Source organism: Streptopelia decaocto, assembly GCF_964273445.1.
Source record: "Streptopelia decaocto genome assembly, chromosome: 1".
Taxonomy (NCBI): domain Eukaryota; kingdom Metazoa; phylum Chordata; class Aves; order Columbiformes; family Columbidae; genus Streptopelia; species Streptopelia decaocto.
The window spans coordinates 88,478,381-88,505,187 of record NC_138663.1 but is presented as its reverse complement, the minus strand read 5'-3'; the positions used below and the strand labels follow the sequence as shown (position 1 = coordinate 88,505,187).

Genomic DNA, 26,807 nt, shown 5'->3' with positions numbered 1-26,807 from the left:
TACAGACAGAATATAATTGTCTAGTTCAGCTAGGACAGTGAAGCAAACACCCTGAGTCCCCCAAAAAGTAGCTTGCCTTCTCTCACTCTACGAATACTGGGCAACAAGCAACACTTCTACGGTCAGAGGGATTTGCCTGCCCAGCCTTGACTTTAGAGGGAAGGGTGCCATCTAGTGAATGTTGAGGCGTGCTCTGCCTGTGCGGCAGAGCATGTATGCTAAAGCTGCGATGGGAGGGAAATAAGGCAAGAGTGGCCAACTGTGCAGCATCTGCCTGTCCAGTACAGCTAGAGACACCAATAAGCCTTTATGGAGTAGTCATGCCATCACAAAGAACCGCTTTATAAAAACTAATATCTCAACAATAACCCCATCTAATATTGGAAACCCCCTGTGTGTTTCCCGTCGTGGAGAAGGTGTTGTCCCAAAAATTGATTTAAATTTTTGTTCCTTTGGAGGTCAGGGAACTCTGAAAGCCTAAATGCTATGCATGTGTAGTTCACTGAGATTCACAGGACAGGGTATGTAGAACCTAAAATACAGAAGGCTGCTTTGTGAGCAGCAGCATTTTTGTCCATTTTTGCCTGACACTATTCAGTGGGAGATGGCTTCTCTTAAGAGTTGTGCTGGTTGTTCCCCACTGTTACTTACTTGAGGGGGGTGGAGTCTGTGTGTAATAATTTTCTTCCAAAAAGAAGCAAAATAAAAGAACAAGAGAAAAGTGGAATCTCCTGACTGAAACAAAACCTCAAAGCTAAATAAAAGTATCTGTCCACAAAAGACAGTATTCTAATTGGCAGATGTCATGCACACATTTATTCAGGTACTTCCCAGTGGTCTCTGCAACTTAAAAGAAGTCTTTCACCTTTACCCTGCTGGGCAAGCTCATCATCAAAACATCTGCATGTAAGTGTGAAACAGTTATACTTTGCAAAATCAAACATGCTGTGAAAGTGCTGCAAAGACCTGGATACAGGGTTGTTATGAGGTTGCACTGTTGTGCACAAGGCTGTATTTGCTTCTGTAAATATTTTTTTTATGAGAATAGCAAGGCAGAAAGAAGCCAGCTGAGTTCCTGGAACCCAGTTACAACACACAGTGATAGCAGTTGAGTGAAAAATGTTCTGGACTCCTTCTTGCAACAAGGACAAATTTGACAGTTCTCAGCAAAGCCCAGTTATGAGGTAAGGTGTCACTTGCCCTTCCCTCACATGACAGTGGCTCTTGAAAGCTGCAGCTCTGTTCTTAGCTCATACATGAGCAAGAGATAAGGATGAAGAACCTGATCAAGCTGTGAATTCCTCATTGCTTAGGCTGCTTCGTAATTGAAACTGGAATTTCTGCATTCAATATAAGCCACGCCAAACTTGAGTGGCTCCTTTTTAAGTGCAAAAATAAGCTATCCTGTAAATAAAATAGACTAAATAAACCTATTTGCTGCTTTCCTGTATGTCTTTTTTTCCAAAGTGTCATGCATATATATATATATACACACATATATATGTATATATATAGTATATGGAATAATCTCTATTTTATTAATCTGCCTTGATATAAAGGGCAATATCCACACTGAAATGAATCGACCCAGACTGGACAGTACAGTAGCAAGCATGCTATTTTATCTAGTTAAAAACAGAGTACTTACATATAGAGTACTTCAAAATTTATAATTGCGTGTACAAATACAAAGAAAATAAAACCCACCTTGCATGAAATCAATACTATAAGAAACTCCTAAAGCCTTATGTAGTTTGCCAGAAAGTATAGCTCAAGATCTATAGGGAGAAATAAAAGCCTGTCTGGGTCAGATACCTGTATTTAAACAATGTAGCATTTTTTTTCTGACATTTTGCAGCTCCAAACATGTGAAGATTTTAGACAATACAATATACTGGGGTTTCTCTTCTTTGCTTTCTAGTACTTGGCACTTTAGGGCTTGAATTTTCAAGCTTTTCTGTATAACCAGGACTCAAAGATTCCTATAAACCAAATACTCCAGTGACTTTCAGAGAAGCACCATGATTTTGCAAGAGCTCACAACAGCATATATTTGGTTGTTGTGTATTTTTTTCAGGTTCTTTTTGTCAGATGTTAAGTTACAAGTATTATTATGGCCTCTTCTTCCAATATCAAGAAAGTGTTCCGTCTGTAATATAAAGAGAACTGAGGACCTAGGCCGACAAACCAGTGCGATTGTGACTTCATTTTAAGTGAGATCTCTGAGCAGTAAGTCATTTATTAGCAACAAATTTGAACGAGAAATACATTCTGCATGATTGTGTCCTGAGCTTCTCTCTTCTAATGATAGGGGCTTACTGTACCAGTACTGCTGTAAAAAGCTAGTCCACTGGAAGCACTGAATTCTTCGATGAAAAACTGGGAGAGGGAGATGTGCTCATCTGTGCTCAGGGACTTGTTTCCGTGTTTCCAATATAACATCAGATCATCTTCATTGTATGCATCTATGAGAGAGTAAAATGTGAATCACCTCATCTGCTGGAATAATGCTTCTGTTTTCTTTTCTTAGGGATAGGAGACCACTCAAACAATCTGGGGAGACCACTCTAATTTGGAAAAACCCCAAAGAAACACATTTTTCACATAAATTTGCCACTTAGTTGACATGGAAAAATCTGCAAAGACCAAATTCCATCTTGTTCCAAGTGGAGCCCAGTCCTGTGCCCTGCCAGCAGCTTACCTGACAGATGGGGGACATGGGCATGCCTGGGGTCACAAGGCACATAGGATCAGAGCTCTGGGGCTGCCACACTCAGCAGACTGCATGTTATAGCTGGGAGTCTGTTATCTTTTTCAAGACTAAACAACAAACCAGCATCCCAGTTTAACCCATAATTCAAATAAGAATAAATGTTGAGGTATTAAAAGTTTCTGCAAAACAGAATTACCTTTTGTTGTCCAGCTCTACAGCTTACTATAGACAATTGAGTCAGCAGTGAGAAAGCAGGCATTTCACAGTAACACAACACTCATTTTAGTTTTTCCACAAGGTCAAATATTGACATCATGTTTTAGTTTTAACTTGCACTATTTTCTCAGACAAAAGCAGGATTTTTGACAGAGGGAACATTTTTAGATTTAGACATTCAAATATTAACCCAGTCAGAACAAACCATCATGTTTTTTCTGTCCTCCAAAAGCTCACTGATTTGTGGAAAGATCCCAAACTGGCTACGGTTTAGTATGTACTGATTGATTGGTTCAGGTCACACATGAAGATAAGCAAAAAAGGTATTATAAACAACATGGAGTGCTGGTGAGAAGGCACATGTGAAGAACAGGTACGAATTAAACTTACAGCTTTCCAGTTCTAAAGAACAGTTCTGAGTGTCCAGAGGAAACCTACTGAAATCCATGAAACACATAGCAGAAACTGTTATTCTGCAGAAAGGAACAGAAAAACAGAAATTAAACAAAAAATTTCACACTTTCTTAGGACGGTGGGATCTTAGTGAGATCTCCAACCAATCTGCTGTTCAGAATCCTAATGACTGAGTTTTTCTTCTTTTTTAGATGCTTCTAAAATGGCTTCAAAATCATGAGATAAAACTAAATCAGGGAGAGAACATATTTTTTTTAAACACAAATAGTCTTTCTTATTAAGTACATTACCTTTCATTTTTAAACCTTTACTGGCCTGATCCTTCATTAGCCTTTCACGCATTTAGCTTTGAAGAGTTATGCTTATGAAGATTAACAAGGGGAACTCACATTTCTTGGCTGGGTTTCTTATAGATTGAAGTACAAAATATTACAGGTTAGAGCAAATATTATTCCAAGTGCTATTTTCTCAGCTAGAATGGTTATAATATTTGATTGCACAAAAAGATAAGCTGCAGTTTCTGGAAGACTACTTTCCTCTTCAACACTATGGAAATGCCATATACTCTAAAAAACGTAAGGAAATCTAGGTAAAGACATTATTTTGCATTCCATCTGTGTTTTCACAAATGTTTAGAAGATAAATGTCCCTTGACATTTTAACCAATAAACAAACAAAAAGGCTAGGGGCAGCAATTTAAGTATGATAAATATTGCCCAATTTCCCTTTCTTGTCACAGCTTGCATGTCATTTGATCTTGTTTGTCATTTGTTTCACTTTGATTTTTCAGTTTTCCCCAAACTGAATCCTACAGGGATTTAAGTGATAAGAGCTATACTGGGTATATAAGTGATCTTTGAAAACTTGTGATTGGTAATCACACTGTAGCTGAATTTTTATGTGTAGGATTTGACTGGCTTGAAATGAGATTGTAAGAGTGGTACATCCTCAAAATCATGCATAAGACTTCCACATTTTAGCTTTTGACTAAAGGATCAGGGGAACAACAAGAAAACATTGATTGAAAAAAAATACTATTTCAGCAGCAAATCTGGATTTTTGTTCCACTTTGCTTCAATAAAATCCTGGATGCTAGGCACTGAAGAAAAACTGTGGAATACGCAAATTTCTTGCACATAAGTGTTGGGAATATAAACTACCCACTGCTTGTAAAACTGGCAATACAAAAAGGATGTTCTAATAAGCATTGGATTCTTTACGAACACATGCATTACCACCACTCAGGCTAGACATACATTGCTTCACTTTAATCATTTTAAAGCTTGGTTCACCAGCCTTTAGATCGCCCCTTTCCCTGCCATTCAGTTTGATACTTCACCCCTCCAGCAAGCTGACAATATGTTTGCCCATCTTATGTGTCTTCACCACCCTTCCTTTCCCCAGCTGAATGTACATCACACTCCTCACATTAGAGAGCCACTGCTGTAGGCCTTGGTATAGTAGTATAGTTCCTCTGATCCCTCTCTCTTTCTCATGAAGCATGGAAATGAACATAGCAATAAAATGCATACTTCACCTTGTTGTTTCTTACTGGTCAGTGTGATTCTTGAGCATAGACTATTTTAAAGTGGCATACAGCTGTTGCCGTGAGGGTTTCTTCATGAAAGAGTAGATAAATTCGTCAGTGTTTGAACAGTTACTACATAGCCGAAATCTCAAGTGTTTGCATAAATCTTAAGACTATCCAGAGCAGATGAAGTATCACCTCTGTGCACAGCCTAATTAGTAACAAACTGGAGAACTGTGATTTCTGCAATGCACAGGCCTCAAGGCCTTTACCCTAGGGGGGAAATTTCTTCATTAAAATTATTTCTGCCACATCATCCAAATCTGCTTTATAAAGAAAAGGGGTAACATGTAGATAAAAGGGAGACACATTTGATGACCTTGCTGTTGCAATCCTGGAACAGCTGTCTGACTTTCCAGTTCATCATAGTCACACACCTGTCTAACAGTGATGGCATCAGTACCAATAATCTGCTCTCCCTGCCTATCTGGAGCCCAGATTAATATCAACGGCATGTTTACAGGTATTGCAGGTTAAAAATAGCTGAAACAGACAGTTTTAAAATACTCAGGGGAAAAAAAAAAAAACTTTGCTTTCTTTGCTAATAATTTTGGGCTTTACTCAACAGTAAAACTACTGTAATATTGCTAAAACCACTGGCAATGAATTAATACTTGAAAAACTTCAGCACTATTTACAACATGAAACAACTGCCATTATTCTGTGACAGGAAAAAATATGTGAATGATAGAAAAATATGCCATCCATATATTATCAATCCTAAATTTATTTTCCTGCTGGTACAGACAGTGGTCATCAGTTCCCAGTATCTGATGTCAGAGGATTAATGTCAGTACAGTATCAGAATCTTAACTGCAAGTATTTCCAGTAATTTCTCAGTGTACAGACTATTGTTCCACACTTACAGTCATTAATTTTCTTATAAAAGGGTATTGTTCTTACCGTAGACTGAAGAGTACATTGCCATCAGGGTATACTCGGAGCATGATGTTTTCCACAGTTGTATCATGGATGAAAGATCTTTTGGAGTGTACAAAAAACACATCAGGTACCCAGATCTTTTTAATCAGTCTTCCATCAAAAGTCATACTTTTGTTTTTGTTACTACGAAATGAAAGTCTCTCATCCTTCCAGTAATGTCTGAGATACAAAGTCATTGTGAAGTCCTTTGTTTAATTGAAAATAAAAGAAGACAATGTTTTATTCACATACAATAGAAACAGTACAAAGTAATCAACTCATGTAAAGGATCAGTTTCTTCTCTGGATATCATCTGGAGGATCCTCAAGGAGAGGAATCAAATGCCACTTGATGAGTTTAGATATGGATTGGAACTACCTCTGAGATACTGGCTGTTTGCCTTGTCACTTGTGTGAGTCTGAGTTTCATACTTCATTTATACTTAGATAAGATTTCAGTGGCCTGCTGGATTGGGCAATCAGTGAGGTGAAAAAGAAACTTTAAAACCAATCAAAGGCAAATGGAAAGGGGTTTCCTATGGAAGTCTTTGCAAGCTCTTCTCAGAATGGACTGTGGCTCCTTTACAAAGGGATTAATTTGAGTTCTTCATGAGCCTTAGGACAATTTGTAAAATCCATTAATTTGTACAAATATTGGGATTTTAATTAGTGTATTTATTAATGAAATGCATAATAAACAATATTATTAATTTCCTAAGAGTAAATAATTACATTTTACAATAATTCTATCTTTTTAATATGAAATATTATTACAAATATTTTATCATCTTATTTAGAGTAATAACGTAGCTGAAAATACACATGTGGAAAGAGATGGAGAGGATGCTGCAAATCCAGTCTGAGCTTCTCCACAGCCTGACTGCTCTGTGCTCACCTATTTAAGTTTTGCATTATTAGACAGACATAATTTCTCTCCATAGAACAATTACTTCGTATAAGAATACTGGGAAGATAGCTGGGTCTTTCCTTGTAGTATGATTTTATGCCCCTGTAATATGATTTTATGATTTAGGTAGGTTTGCAAAGGAATGCAGGGGTTCATACTGACAGATCCCACTGCAAACTCAACACCTATGACTAGAGCTACACTCACTGTGAAAAGATACTGTCAACAAGATCTCTTTGCAAAGTTAACATGCCCTGCTATTCTAGGAAGGAGCAACTTGGCACTAATGTCTGGGTGGCATTATTAGTGACAATTTCAGCTGAGTTATGAGCAGCCTGCATTCCAGTGCTACAGGTCCTTGACTGCAGCAAGGGTGTCTCCTTCCTGGCACCACTTCTTGAAGTGACTTTTCTATTTCCATTTGTTATGGCCACAGCTCCACCGTGTCAGAAATGATAGGAATATTCAGATCTGCATAAGTAAAGGAAGCAAAGAATGTGAAGCCACATTGTCTAATGTGCAGAGCACTAAGAGCTTATGTGGGAGCCCATGGGGCTTACTAAATGGCTGGGGTTTTCAAATCAGAGCACTATCTACTCTGATCTGTTCTGCTTGCCCAGGGAGAAGTTCAACATATGCTCTTCTGTAACACTTACTTTAAATTACTTACGTGCTTCAAGGCAAGGTTGTGTTCTTTAAGAATTTGCTTTCTTTAGCTGTATTATTCTATAACATCCAGCTGGCTGTTTCTGAGCCCCTGAATTTTGGCTGAAATTCTTTATTCCAGTTCTGCTGACCAACTTACCATGTCAACTTCAGATATGCTGTCAATGCTTTCTACCTGCACATCAATGCCCACAGGTATTGGTGACCCTTCAATGTAACAGAATGGAAGAGTGGTGAGGAGCATAAATCCATATTTTTTAAGGGAAAACTGTGTATTAGAAACATACAGAGAGCAACCCATCCCAGCATTTATTATGATCTGTTTGCCTTAGTACACTGAATGAGAAAGTTCATGTCAACAAAGTTAAAACCCAATGCTAAATAGTTGTAAAAATAAGTACAAAATCTTCAGTGATCTTTTTGCAGCCAGACTAGTTGTTATTGGCATTGCGGCTTGGACAGCAGTGACAGCTTCCTTGTGGTGCCAAAGCTAATGAACTCCTTGGAGTGCTTTTTAGAACTGTCATAAGGAAAAGCTGAGTAAATATACCAAATACCTCAAAGATTACAAAGCTTACCAGTTCTTATTCCCACACTTATAAACAAAAAATCTATTATGCCTCTTAATTATCTTTGGTTACTTAACTATTTAAAGTTTGGCATAAATATTTCTGAAAAGTGATTGCTTGCTCACTACATCATAAGGGAAAAACTGTACACACACAAAGTATTTTCTCTGATGGAGTGTTGTGTATTACTGAGTACATAATTTATTATCCAGTACAATACATACCAAACTGCACTAGATTACTTTATGTTATATACTACCCCACTATTTCATGCCACTGGAAAAGGCCATGAGTTTATAACATGATGGTATCTGAACAAATTATAAAAACATATTTGCATTTTTACAATAAAGTGACTAAAATCGATTAAAAATTACAGCAAAATAGAAAATTATTTCCAGTCTCTTCAGTATACAATATCTAGAATGAAGGATCTAGTTCTATATGGATTAAGTACCTGTGTGATTTTCAGCAAGCATGTCATTCCATTAAAGCAATTGACTAATCACTACCTTACAGAAGAGAGGAAGAGAGAGAGGTGTGCATATACATCTATACTGCCCCCCGAAGAATATTCTGCATTTGGCATGAAAATCTATAGCAAATATTGCACATGAGATTCTAATTACATTTGTTAAAAATAGCCCATTAAAATATTTTCAAAGTACACATTTAAAATAAGCCGGTAAAAAACATGAGTACAAGGAAGTCTGAACAGCAGGAGATAGCAACAGTCTTTTTAACTTGTCTTTATCTTTTTCTTGTGATTTCATTTCATCAGTCTCAAGCCAAAATTGTCCAGAAATATCACTTTCCTGATAACCAACCACAATACTGTGTCTCTTTTTGGTATTATCCTTAACATAGCAGCCATTGAGGATTACACAGCTGCCTCCAGTTCTTACCGGTAGAGATCTTGAACTATTTTTGAGGTATTTTAAAATCTGTCTCTGTAATCTCTTGATTTGACTTGTATTTTTTAATGGGGAGTTTGGCCCTGCACAGAACAGATGAAGATGCATTGTGAATGGGAAAGCAAGGTAAAATGTGTTCAGAGTTAGCAAGGTACACAGGAGCATGCTTCTGCACTGACAAGAGCTGTGCTGTCTGACTCAGAAATCATGCCTCCCTCTGAGAGATTCCAAATGCATTGTTCAGTCTGTTAACCAAAGCTCAAAACAGCATTCAGGACTTCAGACAGCAAAGTTCAGTCAATTAATTTATTGGTAAAACACTAGACAGCACTCTCCTTAAATAATTGGCATGATGCTAATGGGATGGAATACCCTTGTTGATCTGGATGTCAGTCAAGCTCTGCCCCATCTCTGCCCTCCTTCCTCAATGCCTCACACCTGTGGGCAGAGTGCTCAGAATGCCCTTGGCTCTCAGACCAGAGCAATTAAAAACATTAGCTCTGTGCTGGGGTGTTATCTGCTTGTTCTCAAACTAAGTGCAAATAGTGAGTGTGCTAGCTGTGAAAAAGAAAGGTTTCTAACTGCACAAAGAAAATTTACCCATTTTCAGTCGAACCAGTACACAAGTAAAGGGAGAAGGAGGCGAGCATGGATGTGTAAGAAGCTCCTGTCAAAGCTCAGATGGAAGGATGTTTATGTAATGTGGAAAAGGGACAGACCACCTGGGAGGAATACAAGCAGGCTGTCAGAGTATGCAGGGATGCGGTGAGGAAGGCCAAAGTCCTCTTGGAAGCAACTCTCACCAGGGATGTCAAAGACAACAAGAAGGGCTTCTTCAAGTATATCAGCAGCAAAATGAAGGTTAAGGAAAATGTAGGTCTGCTGCTGAATGAAGAGGGTGACAGATGGTACAGAGAAGGCAGAGTTACTGAATGGCTTCGCTTCCGTCTTTACTACTAAGACTGACCCTTGGGAATTTGAGACCCTAGAGATACGAGAGAAAATCTGGCAAAAGGAAGGTTTTCCCTTGGTTGAGGAGGATCAGGTTAAAGATCACTTAGGCAAACTGGACATCCACAAATCCATGGGCTCTGATAGGATGCACCCACGAGTGCCAAGAGAGCTGGCAGATATTACTGCTAAGCCACCCTCCATCATCTTTGAAAGATTGTGGAGGACAGGAGAGGTGCCTGAGGACTGGAAGAAAACCAATGTCACTCTAGTCTTCAAAAAGGGCAAGAAGGACAACCCATGAAACTACAGGCCAGTCAGCCTCACCTCCATCCCTGGAAAGGTGATGGAACGACTCATTCTGGATGTCATCACCAAGAATATGGAGGAAAAGAAGGTTATCAGGAGTATTCAGCATAGGTTCGCCAAGGGGAAATCATGTTTGACCAACCCAGTAGCCTTCTATGATAGTATGACTAGCTGGGTAGATGAGGGAAGAGCAGTGTACATTGTCTACCTTGACTTCATCAAGGTTTTTGATACCGTCTCTCACAACATCCTCATAGGCAAGTTCAGGAAGTGTGGGCTGGATGAATGCACAGTGAGATGGATGGAAAACTGGCTGGATGGCAGAGCTCAGAGGGTTGTGATCAATGTTGCAGGGTCTAGTTGGAGGCCTGTAGTTAGCGGTGTTCCCCAAGGTCAGTATTGGGTCCAGTCTTGTTCAACCTGTTCATCAATTACCTTGATGAAGAGACTGAGGTACCCTCAGCAAGTTTGCTGGGAGGAGTGGTTGATACAGTAGAAGGCTGTGCTGCCATCCAGTGAGACCTTTACAGGCTGGAGAACTGGGCAGAGAAGAACCTGAAGTTCAACAAGGGCAAGTGTAGGGTCCTGTACCTGGGGAGGAATAACCCCAAGGACCAGTACAGGTTAGGGGCTGACCTGCTGGAAAGCAGAATTGCAGAGAGGAACCTGAGAGTCCTGGTAGACAACAGGTTCACCATGAGTCAGCATGGCCAATGGTATCCTGGGGTGCATTAGGAAAAGTGTGACCAGCAGGTCAAGGGACATTATCCTCCCGCTCTGCTCTGCTCTGTTGAGGCCACATCTGGAGCACTGCATCCAGTTCTGGCTCCAGTTTAAGAAGGACAAGTAACTACTGGAAAGAGTCCAGCAGTGGGCTACAAAGATGATTAGTGGCCTGGAGCATCTTTCTAATGAGGAAAAACTGAGAGAGCTGGGTCTGTTCAGCCTGGAGAAGAGAAGGCTGAGAAAGGATCTTATTTATGCTTAGAAATATCTCAAGGGTGGTGTCAAAAGGACGGGACCAGACTTTTTCAGTGGTGTCCAACAATAGGGCAAGAGTCAATGGTCACAGACTGAAGCATAGGAGGTTCCATCTGAATATGAGGAGAAACTTCTTTACTTTGAGGGTGACTGTCAACCCAGAGAGATTGTGCAATCTCCTTCTCTGGAGATTTTCAAAACTTGCCTGGACACATTCCTGTGCAATCTGCTGTAGGTAAACCTGCTTTAGCAGGTGGGTTGGACTAGATGATCTCCAGAGGTCCCTTCCAACCCCAATAATTCTATGATTCTGTGTTTCTGTGAGACATCTGCCCTAGATGTTGACTCGCAAGAATATCAATGAATATATTCAGCCAGGCTTCTTCATGCAAACCAATAAAAAATGTTATGCCTCTCCTAAACCAGTTTTGACCACTTCTTGTCTTTGTTTTGACCACACCACAGAAACAGTTTACTTATGCTAAATACCAACTTGTGGCAAGTACTGGTACAAAAATGCCTGCTTGTAATCTAAGTGGAGTCATCCTCTCACTATTCCACTGAAATCTAAACTATCTTGTAAACTAAAGACAGGTTTGGCCTAAGTAGAAGTCAATGTGGGATTTATACATGATGTGAACATCATTCACAAATGGCATTCACACATCATTTAAATGCAAACACTGCAGAAAGCTGAGGTGTTTTCTATCAAGCTCCTCATTTGCATGATGAAACAGGAGAAGACTACATTGCAGAGCTGACACCCCAGTACACAAAGCAGGGGGACCCAGGGAGCAGGCTAGCCGTAGAAGCACCACACTCCAGCCCAGGAGCATGATCAGTACAAAAGCTGACTAATATGTGAACAGCATTGAAGACAGACACCTGGCCCCAGCCCGGGGCTCCCTTTGAAGTCCACATAGTGTAACAGGCACTTTCTAGATTTCTAACTGGGTTGAGGTGACTTGTGCCTTGGGAAAACCTGTTGGTTACCAGGGTTGCTTAGAGTGAAAGCAAATAGGCAGATGAACTTTGTATTATCCAACGTTACCCACCACAAAGTTTCAGCTTCTTAGTATTCTAAGTGGGTCCAAACTGTTGCCCTGGGACTATGGCAGAGGCACATGCTGTATATTGGAATTGCTCATCTCTGAGCAGACATTTGATCTTAACTGGTATTACTAAAACTTCGGAGGATGACTTACTTGACTAGCATGTTAAAAACAGTGGGTTTAGTTCTATTTATGTAGAATTATGTGGGTGGTAGGAGAGGAAAGGGGAGCAGCTCTGTACAAAATTATAGCGTTATCAGTTTCTGAGTCAAGGACAAGTCTAAAGCAAATAAAGTTAAATATCAACCAACAACATTCTTCAAACAGGCAAGGAGATACCCACAAATCATATCATGGAATAGAATGACTGGCTTTCTAAGTACACATATATCATGTGTAGTGAGGAAAAGGTTTTTCTTAGTGACAGCTGCTCAAAGGGTGATGATGGCAGTCCTAATACTTTCTTGGGATTTTCAAATATTACAGATACTTTCCTACCCCAACAAGCACTATTCCAGCATGGACACGATTTCATTTAACAATTCACCTCATCTCAGCAGATACAAAGGAACTGATCACAGAACTGGAAATTAGAGGCAGCTTGTGATTACGTTGGTTACATGTGCACAAACTGAAGTGCCAGTTATATAAAAATACACACAGAGGCACTTCGTTCTTTGAAAGGACAGCTTGCACTAAGTGGGGAACTGTTATAAAACCAAGTCACTAGGGACACTGATAGCATAAAAGACATCAAAAGCTATGGCCAGGAGAAATACAGTAGATGGTTCTAAAGTGAATTAAATAAAAAGGGAACCATTACCATGAAATTTGTTCCTCATTATTTAGAAATGCTAGAACTGTGAAACAGACTGCTTAAAAAGAGATTCCTGTTCTCTATTTGGGGAAAGGCCAAAGACCGTGTTCATGCTGCTTAGTAAGAAAATCTTCAGTCTACTATTCACCATGGACAATTAAAACACATACCTTGACCCCAGCCCTGATCTATTATTGACAGATCATAGCAGCTGCAAATATTTTCTGCCCATTCTGATTCTACTTTGGCAATAAATGTAAGTAGATGACAAAGACCCTACACACTGCACATAAATGCAATCCCAGTCACTTCAGAGTGCTGTTCACGTTTCTAATCTAAACCATTTTTGTCACTAACACCATCTCCCTGCCTCCCAAGATGCATATTGGCCTTACTCTGGTCTAGGCCTTTTGAGGTTTGTAGTTTTCTGGGAACATTTCCTTCTGTGATTAAAACCCAACACCACTAGAAACAGTAATAATCAAATATTTGGAACAGGTTGCTGAGAACCATAATTTCTTCATCACTTGGATTTTTTTTTTTTTTACCATGATTGGGTGGTTTTAAAAAATACCATTTCTATAAGCATTGGAAGGGATCCTAGAACATCCAGAATAGTGATTTGTCTACCCCAATGCCTGCACCACAGCTTTTCAATCTCTGGCTGACCATCAGGCAACAACATCAAATTCACTTTGAAAAAAGTGACCATAGCAAAGCTGTGTATTTTTTTTTTCCCAGTATGAGAAAACTGGGGATGGCAGAGAGGATTTTGTTATTAAATTGAGCAGCTTCAGTTGCTTCTGGACCATTGCTACAAATCATTATTTTAGAGGGATTAGTGATTTTCACAATGGAGGCTCCACAGATTTTCAAGATAATTACTCCTCAGCAGAAAAAATAGAATTGTTTCAGATAGGTTTATCTTCACACAAGCCATTTCCAGTCTTTTAATTAAGAGGTTTAAACACAGCAAAAGAATTCCTTGATGAGCATGGAATTTTTTAAGAGATAGTATGATAGGCAAATTCTATAATACCCTTTTTAGAAGGGATATTATGTAACAAGGATATCCTTTTAGCAATTTAGGATCAATTTCCACAGTAATAACAACTGGTTTGGTGAATTCTATAGTATTTTTGTAATAGTCAGACCTTTGAACATGCAGTGGATTCCACAAGTGCTGAATTCAGGAAAACCAGCCACTGCATCCTGGTTGGCTTTGTAACAGTGTGTGCTGGAAAAACATTAGGTCTACAGAAAGGTCCCAGTAGGAGACAGAGACCAGGGAAGGATTAAGGTCCATAGAATTATCTTTTTCTAAACGAGGCTTGTGGGCCTGTAGAGAAAGAAAAGCAGATAGACCTGTAAACAAGCCCCAGGGAAGTGGAACTATGTAGATATATTTACTTTCCTCTACCAATGAGTGAAATAGCAGAACTACTGGCAATGGTATTTTCTTCTTGTTACCATTTTGTTTCTTTGCTCCTTATGTGAGAAATGAAGATGAACTGGTATCAACAGTAGCCAGCTCTTGGAATAGAAGAATTAGCAATGTAAGAGGAAAAAAAAAGAAAAAAAGGAGGTAGCACCTATTAGGGGTCTTGCAAATTGTGCCCCCGCCCCCCTACCCCCCCCACCCCCTCCCCCTTCCAAATTTTCCTCCTTTTCTGGACCCTATCTATTCCTTTCAGTAACACATGAGAAAAAGCCATCCCACTTTCATCTTGTTGACTCTTCTCTACCACAGTGAGAAGATATTTCTGACTTTTCAGGGAGGGCTGTAGCACAGAAAACAACTTGGTGCCAAAGAGCTATTAGAATTGCAGCATTTTTGAACATTAATTGGGCCATATTTTCTTTCCTTTTCCCTCCCTTTTACCTTCAGGTGAAATTAAATGTTACCAGTTTAGCTTGAGGAGAGAGGAAGCATAAGGGGGAGTGAGCTAATGGGATCTCTGATCCTCTGAAAATTTGGAATTTAGATTAGGGATAATTGCAGATTGAGATGCAAAAGACTGTTACCTCTTTACCAGCTAAACATTACCAAATTATTTTCTTTAACTAACACACTGTTAGCATAGGAAATCACAGGTCCTTAAGACACATGTAAAAGAAAAATGAAGTCATACTTCATTACATATACACAGCGAGAACTTGCATGTACACAGTGACAATGAGCATGTGGTTGCATTGCAAACTAGTTCAGAGCCTGCATGGAAGGGTTTTATTGTCAGGAAAACCAAGGCACAGAGGAATAAAAGAATGACCTCCTCTGCGTGCTAGTCTAAGATTTTTTTAAATGGAAATGTTAATTTTTAGTAAGTGGAGACAGAACTCAGGAAATCAAGAGCTCACAGCAATGACATCTGCCAGTATTTTGAAATAAGATAGTTCAGAAAATAATAGAATGTAGACAAAGAGATGTATAGTACAAAAGAATGTAACTTTCAAGTATTTCCAAGGATTCACTCTAACACCTCTATCAGTGTACACAGTTTTGGCTGCTAAGGCAGCCTGCATAGTGGCCCTCAGATCTGAGCTGCCAGAAGTCTCTGTTCATGTCTGATATTGGCCTGTGCTCACCCTTTCTCACAGAGTTTAAACATGGGGATGACCATTCCAAGAAGTGCTGGCAACATAATTTGATTTCTTACTTTTTCTCCAGTCCAAACTTAAGCTATCTTCTCATAGATTATCAGTTTATCAGGCTACTGAAAAGTCAGTTGAAGTACTTTAGGCCACTGTAGTACAAAGATACGTAAGTCACGAAAAGATCTGAGTTTGGGTCCACTGAAGGTCTTTTATTTCCTTTGGTAGGACCTGTGCAGACAGGCAGACAGCCTTACCAGAACTGGCAAGCATTAATATACCATTGCAGGACCCCTCACATACCCATCTGCTGGCCTTTATCAATGCTTCTGGAAGCAGCAAGGACTAAAGGTAATTCCTGGAATGTTCACTGATGCGGTTGGTAAAATGCTCGAGCAAAGGAAACATCTGTGCTCCTAGTCCAATGTCTAGTGGAATTACTCAAATCACTATGCTGGTTCAGATCTCTTTGCATCAGCAGGGGTCCATCTATTAGAGACTTCCAAACAAAAGAGGACCATGACATTACACAGAAGGCAACAACAACAAAATCCAAGAAAGAAAAGGAAAAAATAAACAGGCCCTGTCCCACTCTCAATAACCACCCAAGAGCCTGGCTTAGGGAATAAGTGAAATGTAAATTTAGGTTTTTTGAAGAACACTTGGGTGTACTGAATTATTGGTTTGCTTAACTCAACCCCACTGCATCATGAACTGCAGGCATAGTAGCATTTCTATAGCAAAAATGTCAAAATGGCTTGGTAACAGTTTGCTGGTTTTGCTTCATCTTGACACAGTATGCTTCTCAGACTTTGATCTCTAATCTGTTAATAAATTGGTGATGTGAGGACTAAATCTGAAAATCAAGAGTTAGAGAGTCAAATTCTGATTGTGCAGCTGGAATCGCATTTCAGTCAACAGAAGAATGCTGAAATGACACATAAATGACAGCAGAGCTGTGTCCATTTGGTCAAAAAAGGATTTCTTACCTCCACAGAGCAATTATATACTTTCATGAGAAAGCAACTGGCCATGTGAGCAAAGTCACAATTATTTCCAGTAACACTGCAGCTGGTAGCATCAGTATCCAACAGTTCTACATTCATTTCTCTCAGTTTTTTTCCTGTGCATGTTTGCTCAGTTTACAAATCAAATTCAGCATGTGCTGTCTCTGTTTTTCCTTTGTTACTTTATTATAAATACTAAAAACTCTGGCTCCTGTAGTCTGCCTCATTTACTTTGCATGTGTGGGGCTAAATGAAATCGAACAAGACAGATTTAGATTTAGGAGTTCCCTTCAGCACGTTCAACACAGCACAAATTTTCCAGCTGCTTTTTCTCCCAAACTGGTGCAAAGGATGATTGACCTTCTCAGGGAAAGGGTTTCAGTGGAGCTAGATTAACAAAGTCTGTCATTCCAACTCCCTTACATCCCCAGAAAATCGCAATAGGATATAGGAGAGGCCAAAACTTTGTTCTTCTAAAGGTAAAGAATAACTTTAAAATACTTGGGTTTGATCCAGCTGATTTGACCTGGTTCTTTTTTCTCCCATCAGTATTGCAAATTGATGCATTGTGCTGACCTGACTAAATCATACACTGTGGCATGTAATGGATCCAAGCCCTTTACGAATCCCAGTACTGACATGCTTCATCAGATTTGATTTTATCAAATCTAATTTTTTGTTTTTAACTAACCCAAAATTTCACCCACTTCAAATACATAAAGCCACAGTGTTTTAAGTCTTTATGCAGTTCAGAGCTATGTTCTGACTGCCGTGGCAATGACTGTAGCAATGGTATCTCTAATTTCATCTTCTCCTCTAGTTAAGTTTCCTTCTGCTGCACACTTAATCATCAGCTTTCTTCAGAGAAACCCATACTCTGTCTCTACTGTCATACAATAATCCTGGGCATGTTATTCAGGTTCATATTTCAGTTGGTGAATTTTGTCATTTGATGAAGTTATACTTGTGTACTAACTCACCGCCTCTTGTGAAAAACAAACCATTCTTTACTACTGTAACATTACTAAAGTCAGTGGTAATATAGGAATAATGGAGTATGAATTTAGGATTGACATTCATTTTGCTCACACTTCTTTCACTGTGTACCATAAAAATGTTAATGGATCTATGTTTTAGTCTTAGAGAGATTCATGCATGAGCAATCCATATATTAAGAGAGTTCAGAAAATTTGGAAGTGTGTGAACTATTGGATGTGACTGAAAAAAGTGCCTCCCATGCCACTATGGCATGAGGATAATAGAAGGAAAGCTGATGCACTGTTCTGCTGAAAGCTATTTCTGAAAGACAGGAGTACAGCTGAAATCCTACCCACGGCAATGTGAATATTGAGAGGCCTGTGCAATTAAGTCAGTGGAAAAACTACAGCTGGCTTCAATAGGAATTGAATGGGCTCAAAGACTAGTCATGTGAAAATAAAAGGACAAGGGGAAAAAGCCGGGTACAGATTTGCTGGGTGTAAAAAAAATCCTCACTGCCTGTGGAAAATTACAACTGCCAGATCACAGGGTATATTCTGAAAGCTGCTTTTATGTACATCATAAGTATTGCTTTCTGGGATGATCCAGTGATAAAGTATATCAGAAACTGTTGTTTGCTTTCATGGAAATGCTACTTCCTTTCTGAGATGACACTCTCAAAATTTTAAATTTCTTGTGTGGCAAAGCAGGTGGTAAAAAGAAGATTCCCAGACTAACACATATTAGACTAGACAAGTGTTAGGCAAGAGGTATCCAAACCTTTGTTGTCAAGAAACAGATGTATCTCAGCTGTTGTTCAAAATCAGGAACAATTTTTGCTCTCTGAGAAGACAGAATTTCTATAAACCCTTTCCATTCTCCCGGTATATTTGGAGAAGATTTTCATACGCCAGGTCTCCCTCCTGGCACACTTGCCAGGCCCCAGATCCCAGCAGCTGGTGTCAACAAGAATAGCTCCACAGACTTCAGCTGGCCTCTGAGATTTATGTTTGTTTACACAGCTGGTTATTGGTCCTCGTAGATATTATACTGGCTTCATAATCCAGAGCAGTTCAGTCTGTTTTCATGAATTGTGACCAAGGAACTGGTGATACAAAAGCTTTCTCATTTTACCTTTCGTGAAGGCGAGTCAAAATTGAATCCAAACTGTGAACATCTTATTGAATACTCCCTTTATCCACATGCAATTTAGTTAAGTGAAGAAATAATCATCATAGTGCCCAACAACACAGAAACCATATGGTAACAAAACTGAAGACCTGTGGGTAGTTTTTTAGATTTTGTACAGAGCAAACAGATATAGGAACTGATGGTTCATTTCAATCTCTCAAAACAAATTTGATGACTAAATAATTTGCTAATTTATATTAGACTATGCTGTTTACAGGGATACTTTAATCACTGTTCTCAAATAATTATATTCTAATAATACTTTTAAAAATTAGTTCTGAAAAGAAGACAATTTGAATGATTCCTCCTACTGATATGCTAAACACACAAAAAAGTCCCTTGCCTTCAAGTATTTCTAGGTTTCTTCTTCCTTTATTTCCTAAGGCACCACAAAAGAGGTGAGCTGCTATTAAGTGTCTCATTCAATTTTACGTGACACTGCTGGACAGAGCTGAAGTAAATTTCAGGGAGCGAATGAACTATTAACCAGCACAGTGCAGGTATGTGTTGCTTACCTCCAAATCCAGGTCTCAGTGCAAAGTCATGGTCCTCTATGCGAAGAAGCTGCTCAGATTTAAGTGGCCGCACTTTGGTGCTATCAAGTTTCCTCATTTTAATTTCTCGTTTGCTGTCATTTAAAAAAAAAAAAAGTAAGAAACTTCATTTTTTTTTCCACCTAACATTCAGAGTGCTAGTTACATGAAGCAGGGACTCAAGAATCCTGGACAGTTGAATCTGGTATAAGGGAAACAACTGTGCTAATAAAGTTAGAGAAAAATATGTTGGAAAAGGTACTGAAATCTGGTATGAGAATGCCCAGGTCCATGAGGAACACCAATTATATATAAAAAGTCCCAGAAAGCACAACCAGCTTTCTTCCATTCCCCTCAGAGATTGCATCTATCATTATATAAGAGATTATAGCTGCTTGGACTTGGAAATAACACCATGCATCCATGGTCTTAAACCACTTTGTACATTATCCATATTACAGTGACAATTAATACACTCTTTTTTTTTTTTTTTCTAGGAGCTCAAGTGGGTCAGTAATTTTTCAGAAGGACTGAGAAACTGATGGTCTTTGAACCAGGGACTTGTTTTTTGAGATCCTCTAAAACATCATTCAGATTTAGCCAAATTACTTGTTAGCTCATCCCCTTATTCAAGGCTCAGACATGCAGCATTTTTTTTTGCATCAAGAGCCCTACCTCTGCATTTTTCTGCCGGTCACACATACCTGACCCTCTGTATAGCACCAAGGCAACACAGTGCTCTAGGCAGGACACCATGAATTCTGTACTTCTTTCTGGTGACGCTGCTCACTTTCTTCCCTTCACAGGCAGCAGAGGGGTCTGGTACATACCCATATCACAAACGTATTGCGTTAAAACACAGACAAGCGCTACAGCCAGATCTGGTAGCTGGGAGGCACAGCCTTTAGAAACAATCTGTTACCTTATTTGGTTCTGCTACAGGGAAAATGCTATGATGCCTCCTTCCATTTCCACTTCTTGTTGCATGTCCTGCTTCAAGTGACTGACCCCAAGTAATAACAGAACTAGCCATAGCTTAGCTGAAGAATTACGCCTAGCTTTGGGCCCCCGTTTCAAGAAAGGCATGGGAAGACTGTAAGATGTGTAATTTAAGTTAGAGGAAGAAGACTGAGGGAACACGTCGCAGTGTTAGAATATAGTGAGCTTTTACAAGGCCCTTTGCTCCATGTCCACTCCCCAGTAGGACAAGCAGTGGCAACCAGGGAGCTCTGTGGTACACATTCAGAAAACCTTTCTCATGGGGAGAATAGCAAAACATGGGAACATACTGCCTGGACAGGTTTTGAGGCTCCTTTCACTCATGCTATTTAAGAATAGGTTAGACATATATTTGAAGGAATTACTCAAATACATCTGCTTTGCCACAGGCAAGGGACTCTCCCTAGACATAATTTCTTTCATTCCCTCTGTGATTCTCTGGGAACTTTGCTGCCAGCAACTCTAAATATTACTTTACACTGAATGATAGAATCTGTTCTGAAGATCTGCCTCGTAGTCAAACACTGCTTAAGACGAGGTATGGCATACCTTAGGATAAGGTATGTGCCTGTATTTTTTTTCCACATTTTCCCCCTTCTTTCTTAATCATGAAGTCCAAGAAATTACTTTTAAAATGCTATGTTACAGGAATGCTGAGGTGGCTTCTGGAATATTCAGACCATTGGGTTTGAAAAAATTAGTTTACTTGAGTATTCTTGAATGTCTCTGGCAGTGTTGTCTGAACCAAATTATCAGGGCAATCATGACCATCAGACATTTAAAATACAAACTTTAGTTTTTAAAGTATAAAAATTGTATGGATGCTGAAGAGAAATCCTGTGCTTCAGAGAATTAAAATCACCACAGAGCAAGCCTGTATCAGAGTAGAATGAGCAGCAGAACTGAACACCTGCAATGCTCTGCAATATATATATATATGAAGAAATTCTGCTGCTTGGGAACCAGTATAAGAGAAAATGATTAATTATGTTCAGAATGCAATTACACAGCTAATACAGTTTAGAAGCATTAGGTTATTTTTCATCACACATGCCAAGGAAAAAAAAACTGTTCGATGCTCCGATGATTTCACTGAAAGAAGGAGGCTAAAATGATGACACATCTATTACAGCTTCTTACTGGAAGCACATATGTGACTGAGGAAGACTTCTCCTGTTCATGAGAGACAAAACATAGGCTACCAGGGCAGCAATTTTTTCTTAATGAGCCACTGAGATGTTACAGGTTTTTGATATTCCATCTGTTTTCTTGGATGAGGACAAAATAAATAGCAATGCTGCATATATGAAAAGTATCTTTTGTGCCCATTTACTTGAACAGCCTCTTCAAGCTGGTGTTCTATATCCAAATGGTGGAGTAACTATAATTATTTCTACTTGCTATCAAAAGTGGTTGCTCAAGCTAGGCAAGATCTTGCAAGAGTCAGATTAGCACTTTCTTTACAAACATGCTGCACCTTCTCTTCAATACCTTTCTTTGGCAGAATATGTATTTTGAATTGTAAAGGAAAATAGGCTTACATGCAGAGATACATCCTCATGATATATGGAATTAACTTCATGGACACTGGTAACATTGCATGAGTAAAGGTACTAAATCTTAGAAAAAATCCATAGCATTTTCTAAAATTATTTAAAAATCACACTCTTCTGCTTCACATTTTTTCTCCTCCTTGACTGCTTCTCCTACCCAAGGCTAAGAAGTGTTCTCCAGAAGATATACCTTTAACATCAGCATCTGGACTCCAGATGTTGCTCCTTGGCCTGGAGTTACAGTATTAAATTGTCCTCACTGCAGCATTGAAGTTATTTAACTGATGACTCAAAAGGAATCACATGGATCTATCTGTTTACTCCCCATAAATCCTGGACCCATATCTAACTGTTGATCAGCACCACAGCATTGTGAAATCATCAGCAGATGTTTTCTTGAGTGCTCCTGCCCATGGAAAACTACAGAAAGAAAGTCCATAAAAAGCAGAAGGGACAGATATAACTAACCTAGGTCTCAGAAAATCTTCCTGAAGTCAGTCAAAATATACTTTTCATTCTCAGAGAAGCACAGCAAAGACACAGACTGTATTTTGGTGGCCTGGCACCCTGGTCTCTTTATCAGGCAGCTTTGGCCAGCACATCATAATCTAGGAGTCTAAATGGAGTAATTGATTTTTCACATTCATTGTATGGCATATATCAGGCTGTGCCATTTGAGAGGAAAAGCCCACATACACCTAAGGAAAGAAAACACCTCTTTACCTACCTGGAGGAGTAGTAATTAAAGGGAACTTTGACAGAGAGCTTGGTATTGCCACAGATCTTGGCAATGATAAAAATGAGTTTGTCAGTCTCAGTGTAGCACATGTTCAAGAAACTACTATTTCCAGTTATAATAGCTCTCCTTTACACAGCTGTATTCCACACAACATTTTACATTGTGCAAATGAAATGGTAATCTATAATTAAATTCCAACATAGGTCAGAAAAAAGCACTTGAAGCATTTCAGATCACATAGGGAAGAAACCCCTGTTGGTACTTACATAGGAAGTTAATGGAAGCACTAGCTCTTTGAAAAAAAAAGTGAGATATACTCTGGATACTTTACTACTCAGTGCTGTTATATGGACTCATGGCTTGATGCCTTGGTATCTGACAGCTCTCAAAGAGCAGTTAGTAACTGCCTACCAAACCAAAGCAACTAATTCAGAATTCTTTAACAATGGACAAACATGTGGCAGGCTCCTACCTAGCCTTGAATACCTAATATTGAGAAAAAGACCAAAGGGCTGCTAAGGGGTAGTTGGATCGTTTTTCATTAAAGCATTAAATGACATAATGCCATCAGTATAGTTCTACAACCAGTGACATTCACAGGAGTGATGTGGTTAGAATCCCATCTGGTTGTCTTTAACTTACCAGGTTATTAAACGTTTACACTGGTTCAAGAAGAAATCAGATAAGTTCATAGGAAAAAATCCAGTGAAGATCACTAAATCTGCTAAATCTGCATAACCAACACAGGAAGTTTCTGAGGGAAATCTGGTGACTGGATATGGTGAAGCAGGGGACAGGCAGCATTGGGGGAAATAACTTATAAGTTTGCACTATTCTTATTCTTTTGAACTTGTGCTTACAGCCTTTGTTGGAAACAGGTCACTACAGTACATGATCTTTGGTAAGATCCTGAATGGCTGTTTGTCTGTTTTAATGCCCTGCATAACTAATGATAAGGTGAGTCCTTAGTAGGAGACTGGAGGAAGGCTGAAGCACCTCTGGGTATTCAAAGAGATATAAACACATTTCCAGCACTATCCTCATCATGAGAGATTTTGAAAAATCTGAAACTCATGTCTCAGGAGGGATAGTTAGGAGAGGCTTTTTTTTCAGTTACACTAAATTAGTATTCAAGATACCACACTTCCACAGTATGGGAGTAGTAGGAAAAAAACTCTCATCACACTCAAAACAAAGCTAGGTAAAGTTATGAAAATAATACTACGAAGGACCCTTTTATTAAAAGAATACCATGAAGGACCCTCGATTTAGTGGCCATACACTTTTTTGCAGTGCTATGTCCCTGAGATACTCTAGCTACTACCAAATGACAGGTATACAAAAAGTAGAAGTTACAGAAATCTTATTTTCAGGAGAGTCTCTGAAGTTATACAGCAGTGTGACCTCTGAAACTTTTAATATATTTATCAAATTTTGAAACCCAGATAAATATAAGCATTAAAATCACATATTTCTCTCTCTCTTGTAAAAATGCATTTCCAGTGTTCAGTAACATCAGCAACATGTACTATCAAAAAGCCTAATATTTTGACAGTCAAATGTTTTGTTCCTTGTTGTAGGAAATGGACCATGAGAATAATCTCTTTCTCATGTACTTTTGGTTAATGCTTTAAAATCTTCTTTACAAGAGAATGCAGACAAATAGCTTTGGAGGAGAATTGGGTTACTCTATTAAAACAGTGGAACTTGTAGGTTAAGTAACATTTTCACATAGGATTCTTTTTAAAAGGCCACCCATTTAACCAAGGCCATCTGTCAGCTGTGTCCCTAATAACCCTAGTGCTGGCTGAAAGGTTTTTCCCCAGAAAGAAAAAGAGGCTGGTGGAAAGTCAAACCCTGCTGCAATGTACTGGAGGATAATGCTGCCTTTAGAAACAAAACCAGATAATCAAACAAAGAGAAATTAAATGTATTTGGATCCTTTCCACAGAAAAGCTGATTTGCAGCTGTTAAGCTTTGGGAACTTCTGTGGCTCAGATTCTGCAGTCTTCTTCCCAGTCCCAAATCACTAGGGCCCAGGAAGACACAGAAGGCCAGAACGTTGCCTTGTGTAAAGAAAACTGCTACACCAGTCAGCATCAGCTGAGAATGTGGTCCTGCATGTCTCACAGGACTGTTACATGGCTCCATCTGTAGTTATTAGTGAAGATCTGTGAAGATGGAGAGGACACTGTGCTAGTATTGTTACTGTTGTCCTGTGGCAAGAGGTCAGCAAAGGATGTCCAGCAGGATACCACAAAATACGCTGGCTCCTGTCACCAGGCTTTTCTCCTGCTCTGTGAATTTTTAGGCCGGCAGTGGAGCAACTCCTCACAACTATTTCAGAATAGAATAAATGCAAAAAACAGTAGCATATGTTTTGTTTTTACCACTGACAAAAAAGTACCAGTTCAGCTTAAAATAGACCTTCCTTACCACTATGGCAATAAGAATATATTTTATTCTGTTTCCGTTTGAGTCTTAACTGCTTCCTGAGACCAGCAAAGCACTAGATTAGACCTTATTTTGATATTAGGGTTAGTTCTGTTTATTTTGTTTGATTATCACAAATAATTGTACACTAGCACTCACTCCAGAACTGTCAGCAAGTTTGAAACAGTCTGCTGAATAGCCATTGTTTTCATGAGCTTTTGGCTTACACCAAAGTTGAACCTACAACCCACAGCTGAAATTCAGAAGTACTGAGCGATATAGCATCTCCAGGCACCTTCACTGTGTTGTTGGGATATATTCTGTTGCCTTGCATTGCTGAAACATGATTTTATCAAGACAGGTAGGGATTCAGAGATATGCCATTGCTGGATTATCATATAAGAAGTGATAAAGAAGATAAACAGCTCTATATCTGCTACAAAGTATGTAACTTTAAAAACAGCTTAAACACATCAGAGGAATGTAATTATGTTACTTCTCCTTAATATGTGATATCCTATGAATAAACTATGAGCTGTCCTGCCCATTTTAATAGGTGGTCAAGTATACAGAAAAATTAAACCGTTGTAGCTCTTCTCCTTCCTTAACTAGAGATACTTCTTACATTTCTCCTACCTCCCAACAAAGTGAGATTTTGCTTGGATTATCACTGGCAGTCACTGGTCTGTTTACATACTATTAGATTAATCTGGAAACACATTCAGAGGCCTTACATGGCAGATGTGAGATTGCATTTGTGGGAAAAGGCACTAACACTTTGCACAGAAACTTGCATGTAAAAACCTTTGTATCTTTCATTTTAAACCTGCTACTTGATTGGAAAGACCAGGAATGGACACAATTTTCAATGTCTAAAAGCATAAACAATTCCAGAAAGGGAACATAGTGTGTCAACACTACAAATAAAGTAAAATTCACTTCATTTAGTGCCACAAAAATGTCTTCTCTATGTTGATACTCTAACTAGTCTGCTGTTTAGGTAATGGAAGTTACTTCATCACATTGGCATAAAAATTTGGAAGGCATTTCTGCTTTTTGTAATGAGAGTGAGAGGGCAAGAATACTTGCTACATTGCAACAGTAGTCTGGTATCACACAGGTTAAAAGAGCTGTATGTGGGTGTGTGTATATACCTGCACAGAGATGAAGCATTCACAAAATCACGACATGTCTAGTTATGAAAAATTAATTACTAGTTCACCATTTCTGTTTTGGGAACACCCTCTCAATAATCTGCATACTATAAATTGAGAAACTGGCAAAACAGGCCAGTGAACAAAAAGGGTGCATTGAAAGGTTGCTGACGGCATAAAATTTAGCAGACAAACACAGACAGAGAAAGCATATTACTTACCTGTTATGCTTTCTTAAGAATGAGAATTGTTGCCGACGATGAAGATGGTGATGCTGACTTTGAGAACTGTGTAGCACTGCTGTTGGCCACAGGCAGGTGAGGAACAGAAGTTTCATGACCAGGACCATCTCTTCCAAAAGAGAAATGCACCTAATCAGCCAATCCACCTTGCTGACTTTTTACTTTTAGTGTTTAGAAACAGCATAGCATACAAAAGATGCACGTGAAGCAAGGCATCACTGAAGACGGAAGATGGGGGCATCCCAGTTCTGATGTCCTTGCCAAGTTCCCCTGATATTTTGGTAAATCATAAAAAATCCATCAGCTCTACATTCCTGTGGCATCTGCTACCAAAGCAGAAGCACCTTCCTTTTAGAAAGGTAGTAGATA

The 26,807-nt window shown here is 39.1% G+C and overlaps 1 protein-coding gene across 1 annotated transcript in view; it reads right to left on the bottom strand.

The window, feature by feature from the left end:
- GABRR3 (gamma-aminobutyric acid type A receptor subunit rho3) overlaps positions 1 to 26,545 on the bottom strand; it is a gene marked incomplete at both ends in the record, with an annotated part of 30,822 nt that extends 4,277 nt beyond the window's left edge. Inside the window, 6 exons of the mRNA XM_082076070.1 lie at positions 2,325 to 2,465; positions 3,320 to 3,402; positions 5,835 to 6,058; positions 7,564 to 7,631; positions 19,301 to 19,413; positions 26,418 to 26,545. Of these exons, the coding sequence (XP_081932196.1) occupies positions 2,325 to 2,465; positions 3,320 to 3,402; positions 5,835 to 6,058; positions 7,564 to 7,631; positions 19,301 to 19,413; positions 26,418 to 26,545 (757 nt within the window). The remainder of the gene's footprint in view (positions 1 to 2,324; positions 2,466 to 3,319; positions 3,403 to 5,834; positions 6,059 to 7,563; positions 7,632 to 19,300; positions 19,414 to 26,417) is intronic.
- Positions 26,546 to 26,807: the final 262 nt, after the last annotated feature.